The sequence below is a fragment of the Dichomitus squalens genome, assembly GCF_000275845.1.
Source record: "Dichomitus squalens LYAD-421 SS1 unplaced genomic scaffold DICSQscaffold_48, whole genome shotgun sequence".
Lineage (NCBI taxonomy): Eukaryota > Fungi > Basidiomycota > Agaricomycetes > Polyporales > Polyporaceae > Dichomitus > Dichomitus squalens.
This window is the reverse complement of record NW_006766930.1, coordinates 87,003-95,706: the sequence shown is the minus strand read 5'-3', so window position 1 is coordinate 95,706 and position 8,704 is coordinate 87,003. Positions and strand designations below refer to the sequence as shown.

Genomic DNA, 8,704 nt, shown 5'->3' with positions numbered 1-8,704 from the left:
GAACAAGTGGGCGCTAGAGAACAATAGCGTCGCCAGTGGGTACGGAGTACAAGGGGTGTAGGACAATAGCGGACGTGGGAACAAAGGGAGCTATTGTCCGTGTGTGGACAAAGGGAAACCGTAGCGAGTAGTGAACAATAAGGAAACGTACGAGGCAGTGGTCCGAATCGAAAAGGAAACATAGCGCCGTGAGGGCGGTTCGTGACAGTATCCGATCTGATACTCCAATCAGTCCAATGCACTGGTCGGAATTGTGATTTGGCTTGGCATCCTGTATGATTATTTATGTTGACAATGAGCAAAGGGAGAGGGTTATCTGATAGGAGAGGACTTACAGAGAAAGGGGAATACAAAGAAGCATACATGAGGCTGAGTCGGAGGGGTCTCAGTGCGCAGTACGGAGCCTGCGTTCCCTGGGATTATAGTGTGTAAGCATAGGAGACCGTATCGTAGGTCCATGGGAGGACTCGCGGGACTCGGGGAACTGCACAACACATCCGATTAGTACTCTAGGGAAGTTGGTGATCACCTTATGGATGGTGTTTCAAGAAAGGCTAGTGGATACCGGCACCACGATTGTCCGAATCGAATGGTTTCACCCTGATTGTATATTTGCTATTGTTTGTTCTCATACTTGCATCCAACTTCTGTTAACGAGCATCGATGGTCACTGAGGAAGTAAGTGAGCGCTAGATTAAAGTCAGGCGTTATTCATACAAGCATGATGACTAATTCCTTCGTTCTGTGGCTGACCATAGAGGCACTGAACAGTGTAGGACAATCTACTGTACAGTACATATGGCGAACGCTCAGATAACTCGCCCTAAACAACGTGTACTAAGCTCTCTCCCTTGTTCTCGGAGTCATATGTACCAATAGTTTCGAGGGCATCCACGGCAGGGTGACCATCAGTCTCAGAGCGGATGATATGCTCGAGCCTGACCTCAACACCAGGAATAGACGATCGCTGCTGTCCTCTAGAAGACTGTCCACCAAAGCGAATCCCGCTGAGCGTTCCCGAAAGTGAAGAGCCTGACTTATGAGTCTTCTGAGCGCCCACTATCAGCACGGAGAAAACAAGCGCCTACGTGAAGGCCGTCAGCGTAAATGTATCATAATAATGGGGAAGACGACTCACCACTAGAGGCGGAGACTGAGTAAGATCAAAACATGTCATCGTGTGCTCGAACAGTTATCGAGCAGCCTACGCACAATATCAAAGAAAGTAAAAAATATGTTCGTCCCGACACTGTCTGTGATGATCAGGACAAGCAAATAGAGGCAGTACACGGCCGCTGGAGAGAAAGAGGATCCCTTAGCCATGAAGCAATCACCATTCTCCAATCAAACATACCAGACTCCACTATAACTCTCAGCAAGCGCGAGAGAGGGCTATGCACGTGAGCATGCACGGACATCTTTGTGACGCGCCAAATCTTCTAGCAGATCAGACCTATGTTCCACCAGTGAACATTTTAGGCTGCGATCAGAGGGAAGATGTATACCGGTGCAAATAGAGTTCAGACAAAAGGTTAAGATGAAGAAATACCGCACCCTCACAGTGACGGCAGCCAAGATGAGAACGTCGCCAGACCTTGTCTGGCTCAATGTCCAGGCCGCCCATACTCCCACCCCTACGGTGGCACACATCATCCATACGCTCACCACTGAGAGGTAAAGAAAGCGGGGAAGCTTACCGATACTCGAAAGGAAAAGCATGAAGGGTATCGTGATGACGAGAAGGTTCTGGTTCCACACTATGAAGGTACGATAGACCTAGGTATAAGTGAGTGGCAGTATTGAACGTATCAATGGAGCAGCTGTACAATTACTGCATCAGAGAGGAAAGACTCTGCCATGATGATATAGTTCTTGATGAGGGACCTCGTAGTGGCAGGGTTGGCGTAGTATGCCTCTGGATCCGGTCGCTAGTATGCCTCTGGATCCGGTCGCTCCCCCTGGTGACTACCAACGGCTTCGTACCCGCGGAGCATCTCCACCACAATCTCCTGGACGCGTGATCAGGATCTATACTTGGCTCCTTTCAAACACACTCACCATGACAGCTAACACGAAAAACATTCCAGATATTAAAGGTAACCAGAACGACAAACCATCTCGCATCTTCTGTCGGAGAGCTATAGCGGCCCTCGGAACATATAGTAAATAGGCTCCTGCACGATCGGAAAGGTGAACATTGTGTGATCCCAATCACTGAAGTAGGACTCACCTGTCATCAGTAGCTGCAACCATAAGCCGAGGAGCTCAGCGTTAGCCACACTGATATCGGCCATGTCGTGCGAGAGCGAGTCGTCTGAACTGAGGGCAGCCGATGAACGAACCTCTGATTGCACCAAAATATCCTCTTATACCCATGAAGCCTTCCCTCTCACATGATGCAGTTTGTTATGGCAGGGGCACGAAGCGCAGAAGCAAGCAGATACGACCACCGTGCCCAGTTCTGGGACCTCCCCATCGTGGACACTTACGCACCAGGCGGACTAGCCCGTCCTCACGCAGGGTGGACATTCAATCAAGGGGTTGCTGTAGCATCGCGCGAGAACAAAGTGCTTGGATTTGTCCTTCAGCTGGGCGCAAGTGTGATGCAGTCACACATCATGCAAGGACACACAAAGTGATCGTGAGACCAGTCCACGGGCATACCTCTGATTATGGTGAAAACTATCCAGCATGCGCTCTCTGTCCCGCTCTGAGATGGAGTAGTGTGAAGCATCGCGGGTAAACAAAATACGTCACATTTTTGAATGCAAGCCGCCATGGCAGCGAAGCCGACCGTGTCTCGTACGGTCAATCAGGATGACTCGTGTTGATCGCGAGCTTCTTCGACTACTTGTCAGCTATCGAAGGAGTCCATGAACACCTAATAAGCCATGACGACGCACCTGAAGGATGACAGAGCGTGCTCCCTACACTGCAGTGCGGAAGCGTGTTGCAGTTGCCAAGATCGAGCCCGACACAATATTGTTAGGTCTCCTTGTACGTGAGGTATCCAAGCTCCACGGACCTATCGGTGAAGACCGTGACGAAGAGTGAGGACCGGACGGATTGCGGACCAGACCTGGTTTTAAGCATCACGTCACTTGAGAACATACGAGGCGGCCGAGTCGAGTAAGGTAATCGAATCTGTCATACAGACAACTAACACGAGCACCAACAGCCATTTGGGACTACATAGCAAACTCCTGAGAGAAAGACAGAGGAAGGGACAGCACGGGGAGGTGAAATATCCATTGAATCGATGGGATGCATGGAGCCTATGCTTCCGTGAGAGCCGGAGACAGCCGGAAACGACTCGAGATGCGCCCGCCGCCCAAGTCGCCCACTGTGACGACAGCTGCAGGAAACCACTGGAGGCTTCTCAGTTCCATGAGGCCCTTGCTTTTTTCTTCCTATCGCGCTGTCTGGGCTCGACGGCTTCCGTATGCTTCCATTTCATCATGAGCATGTGGATCGAAGCAACCAAAATCCGGGAACGGACTTCTCTGGCATCCTGGGCGCAAACCTAGCGCAATCGTAGCCTGAATTCTAAATTTGTTCTCACTATCGGCGCCGGCGTCGTGTTGTTGGAAGTAGACCGTATCAGTCATCACCGGGACCTATAGAGCTGATTCTCGGGCTTACCTAGTGGGTGATTGTGTAGATGTGCGACCGCGCAGTGACCCCAGATACACCTGGGTAGAGGTCAGGATGAATTCGAAAGATGTTTTGAATCATGAATACCCCATCTTAAATCGATATTCTCACTGCAGGCGAAGATCGGACGCTGATTCTCTCCGAAGAAGCAGGAGACAGGCAGACCCGGCGTGTCAGCGCACTGATCTGGAACTGTTGGAGTTTACACATGGTACGTCCATAGCACTATGCACGTCCCTGGCCTTCGATAGATGTCCCCGTAATTTACAATAGGTAGTATAACTGGCAGCACAACCGTGTGTACACCGCGGGCCAAGAAAGTTACCCAAAGTCCGCACGCATCTCTACTGTCCAGCCTTTGCTCATGTCGGAAAGAGAAGACAAACAGAACCGGGGTTGGAGATCTTGGCTGGTGTTTCTCGCCCTCTGCATATCACTGTTCCTCACTGCTCTCGACCTGGTAGGTCGCCCCCCCGCAATTTCGTAATGCTGATGCTGATTGTTCGGTTAAGTACAGGCATCCATCTCCACTGCTCTCCCTGCCATCGTCCATGATCTCGGTGGTTCGGAGTCTTTCACTTGGGTTTCATCAGCCTACACCCTTGCGTGCACCGCAGTCCTCCCCATAAGCGGTCGGGCTGCAGATATATTTGGTCGTCGAACTGTCCTCTTGGTGGCTGTTATGCTATTTGCTGCTGGATCTGCTGTAACTGGTGCCGCGGCGTCCATGAACATGATGATAGCGGGCAGGAGTACGTTTCGTTCTTTGAGCTCTAGATGTGATCATCTCACTCTATCTCAGCAATACAGGGCATCGGATCGGGGGCAATCCAAGTCCTTGTTTCTATTGTGACAGCGGATTTGATCCCTCTGAAGGAAAGAGGTCTATTTCAGTCGTTCACTGGCGCGTCAGTGCAGACTCTTTAGGCGCTACATCGCGTAGCTAACCTTTATCACAGCACATTCAGTCTTGCGTCTGTCATAGGCCCCTTTATTGGGGGTGCAATAGCCCAGCACATGTCTTGGCGATGGTGAGTCACAATATACACCATTGCCTCCTGAGACAGCGAGGCTAACATCCGGCTTAGGCTCTTCTGTCGGTCTATTTTTGCCGTATAAGCTCCAGGTACTCATTATTAATAGATCTCAATCTTCCGCTTTGCGTCATCGCGTTCGTTCTTGTGCTTGTATTCCTCCGCCTCCGAAAGCCGCATATAGAGAGCTATGCTGAGGCATTTCTTACACTAGACTGGGTGTAAGCCATTCACCCCATACTGACAACGCAGAAGCTCATGATTATCAGCGGGAATCTCATGATCATTGGTGGCGCTACGTCTTGCATCGTAGCGTTGACATGGGCCGGAGTCAGCTTTCCTTGGTCATCCGCACCAGTCATCGCTCCCCTCGCCATCGGTCTTGTGTGTCTGCCCATGGCGCTGGTGTACGAAGCATTGCTCGCGACACATGCAGTGGTGAGTCAGAATTCCTTTTCTTCTGTTGCTCGCAGTCCTCATAGCAGCCTCAGATCCCACTGTCTATCGTCAATAATCGTACAAGCGCTAGCGGGTGAGTCTACTCATCCCCATGAGCTTCAGTCATACTTGACGCATGAAGTCCGAAAAAAATCCCAGATATATAGGGTCATTCCTGCATGGCCTTGTCGTGAATAGCGTTCCTTGTGAGTTTTATCACTTTGTCTACCATCGCGTGTGGTGATTCATGCATCATCCCAATACAGTCTTCATGTGTGTCACGGGAATCGGACTACTTCTCGGGGTCATCGAGGAGCTGATTGTATGTACAGCCCGACTTACTTCCAAGGCGCTAAGGCAGCGTCACCCTTGAGGTCCGGGTTGTACATTCTTCCAGCAGCGCTTTTCCTTTCTCCATCTGCGATTGTACAAGGGATCGTGATCAGTAAGACCGGGAGATACCGCCTCGTGGTGCGTTGTGTACCCAACCATTGCCCTTGCCCCACGAGAACCTAATAGTCTTGTCAGAACATCATAGGATGGTGTGCGATGCTTCTCGGAATGGGATTGCTCACGCTCTTGAAAGAGAGCACGCCTGTTGCCGTCACTATTCCAATGCAAATCATCGTCGCCGTCGGATTCGGCTTTCTCTACGCCACTACATTCTCTGTGCTCGCCCCACTCGACCCCGTGAACAATTCGGCCGCCCTGTCACTTTTACTCTTCGTGAGAACATTTTCTGTTGTAGGTACCATATACTTCACTTCGCGTTTTGATGGTCGAGGCTGAACATCTTACGTAGTCATGGGGAATCTCGATCTCGGCAATGATACTACAGAATCAGCTTCAGCACCACCTCCCAGATGCATTTTTACAGCTGGTTCCTCCCAACCACGATATAGCATACAGCTCCATCCCAATCATCCAGACACTGCCGCAGCCTTTGCAGACGGAGGTGCGGGAGGCGTTTGCGTCAAGTTTGAAGCTCGTCTGGCAGGTCCTACTCGCATTTTGCGGCGCAGGTCTGCTGAGCGCGACCATGCAGAAGCAAATCGCTCTTCATGACAAGATGGACGACAGGTGGGGCTTAGAACAAGTAACAAAGGAGAAGGATAGTGAGATGCCACCCGTAGTCGCGGGAGAGGTGGTAGGAACAGTGGAATCCACAGTCGGTGTCGACATTACACGTATGCAGGCATGACGCATTGACGTTAGATACACACTCACGTGGATTAATGCGGCGACTGTTGCGCCTATATGTATCACGTTTGAGAGGTTCCGCTTGCTCTTGTTCAGAATTTCCCGGAATGGCTCGACTCCATCCTCCGCCCCCGCATCTCCTCCACTCACCGCGACCCCAACACGCTCGTCATCTACACCGACGGCAGCGCCTCGGACCGCACCCGCATCCGCCCCACCACTGCCTCCTTCACCACATACTTCCCCGGCGACACACTCCTTCACCAGCACGCCGCCCCCGCCGGCTCTGGTTTCTCTTATACGGCTGAACTTACCGCTCTCCGCAACGCTATCGTCTATGCTGGGACTACGGTTCAGCCTCACATCTTTGTCTTCACAGACTCCTCCTCCGCAGCCTCCGGACTCTTCCATGTCCGTGATGGATCCCCTCTCCACCTTGAGGTATCCGCCACTCTCTACGACTGGCTCTCGGCCTCTGCCGACCACCACATCACCATCTCTTGGTGCCCTTCACACGTTGGCATCGACGGCAACAAAGCTGCTGACAAGCTCGCCCACGCCCTCCTCGATGACGTCATTGCGACCATCAACGAGTTCCCCGACACATGGCTCGACCACTTCCCTCCCGCGACCGCCGAACGCCTCGCCCAGACCCACTACTCCACCGCCAAGCACTTCGTCCGGACTGATGCCTGGGACGCGTTCCAGACGCTCTCGCTCCTTCCGGATGGGGAAACCCCGGACCCCTCCTTTTTCGGCCACGACTATGTCATGTCGAAGGCCACTACCATGTTCCTTCCCAATCTCACGGGGTCCATCATCAGACGCATGGGCAACCTCTCCATCACTTCCTACGCACGTACGGTCCGCGCGATCACCGGCCACGGTCCCTCCGGCGCGTATCGCGCCTGCTTCCGCCCCAAGGCAGGGGAACCCACGCTTTGCACGTGTGGTTTCTCTGATCCTCCTCCCCTACAATCACACTACCACATCGCGTTTGAGTGCCCCGCGTACTACCGCGGCAACTTCGCACCCGCTCACCTCCTCGAGCTCGACCCTTTCCCCCTCATCCGGGCCTTCCTCCAAATTAACCCCACGGCTTTCACATTCGATGACCTCCCAGTCGCTCTCGACGACGCTGCGCCCGACGAGCTTCCCCTCCCCCTCAGCCAGGCCATCAAGCGCCTCGCCAAGCTCTTCCTCCGTCACGAGGCCCTTTCCCGGCGCCTTTGGCATGACTTCCCCCTCACGTGCTGCCAAGATGACCGCGTGGCCATCGCCGCGCAGTTCCTTGAGCACGCGCACATTCGCCCTTTGCCCCGGGCGCTCCTCCCCCTACTAGCGCTGCACCAGAAGTGCAAAATTCGCGCCCTTACTCAAAAATCTCCCGACTCACTCCAAATTGTACTCCCGGATCTTCATAAGTACATTCTGTGATATCTCACCTATCACTTATAGTTTTTTGAGCTTCAAGAACGGAGCGATTGGGAGACCCGAGAGAGAAGATTGAGTGCAACAGTAATGCAACTAGTTGGAGCGTCTCAGTAACGGCGGTGTCACGGGCCGTCGAACGGCAATCGGCGGCATTTTGTAACCCCGCTAGGACAAGACACACACCTCCGCTATCCCGGCTGAGCTGAGCACGACTGAGATCGGGTCCTTTTGGAGCTCCGACAGCCCGAAGGTGGCTGCTTGTCACGCTCAGGAACTCGTTCAGCTCTCTAAGCCTACCTATTGCTCCTATAGCCTCGGAAAAATAGACGTAAGTTCTTCTTGCACTTTAAGAACACACATTGAAACTTGGAGAGAATCAGACTGCAAGAACAGTGAGCCGAGGCCATCGATGTCGTCAAACCCCTCATCTTCCCAACTAATAGTCAAATATCTCGACAATCTCAAGGCCGTTTTTGCCAACTCTTTTACGAGACCGTAGAGTAGCTTCATACGCACACGACGCAAAAAGAATCAGGTTATTTGATGAGGATCTGATGAATAGCGCCTCGATTTGCACTTCTGTTGCAAGATTTCACTATTTGCACTTCTGGTGCAGCGCTAGTACTGGACTTCGGTCACGAGTCCCTCCTCCCCCAGCGCTGCCGGCACGACCGGCGGCGCCTACTTGCGCGAGGCCACAAGTACGCCCCGTTCCGGATGCGGCCGGACGGACGGAAAGCCCGCAAACTCCTACGACCGGATGGGCGACTATCCCGGTCTTATCCCTCACCGTCACCGAACTAGCCGGGCGGATAGTTTGGCGACACTTCATTCCCCCCCCCTCGTCGTCGTCCTCCTCCTCGACGGCGACCACTCTTGTTACGGATGGGGACGGCGACTCCGGGTCGCCGTTGGCAGATATGGTGTGAGCGGGTAGGTGCGGG

The 8,704-nt window shown here is 52.9% G+C and overlaps 2 protein-coding genes across 2 annotated transcripts; one reads left to right on the top strand and one right to left on the bottom strand.

Moving 5' to 3' along the window:
- Positions 1 to 823: 823 nt before the first annotated feature.
- Positions 824 to 2,294, bottom strand: DICSQDRAFT_129265 (uncharacterized protein; the record flags this gene model as incomplete). The annotated part of the gene is made up of 6 exons (XM_007369381.1): positions 824 to 1,084; positions 1,139 to 1,153; positions 1,213 to 1,295; positions 1,698 to 1,776; positions 2,059 to 2,066; positions 2,231 to 2,294. 6 exons carry the CDS (start codon positions 2,292 to 2,294, stop codon positions 824 to 826), a joined length of 510 nt encoding a protein of 169 aa, XP_007369443.1.
- A 1,724-nt stretch (positions 2,295 to 4,018) lies between these two features.
- DICSQDRAFT_68451 (MFS general substrate transporter) lies at positions 4,019 to 6,327 on the top strand (the record flags this gene model as incomplete). The annotated part of the gene is made up of 11 exons (XM_007369380.1): positions 4,019 to 4,114; positions 4,172 to 4,406; positions 4,457 to 4,562; positions 4,614 to 4,685; positions 4,781 to 4,909; positions 4,958 to 5,123; positions 5,174 to 5,220; positions 5,286 to 5,332; positions 5,443 to 5,597; positions 5,655 to 5,870; positions 5,929 to 6,327. The coding sequence occupies 11 exons, from the start codon at positions 4,019 to 4,021 to the stop codon at positions 6,325 to 6,327; spliced, it is 1,668 nt and encodes a 555-aa protein (XP_007369442.1).
- Between the last annotated feature and the right edge of the window lie 2,377 nt (positions 6,328 to 8,704).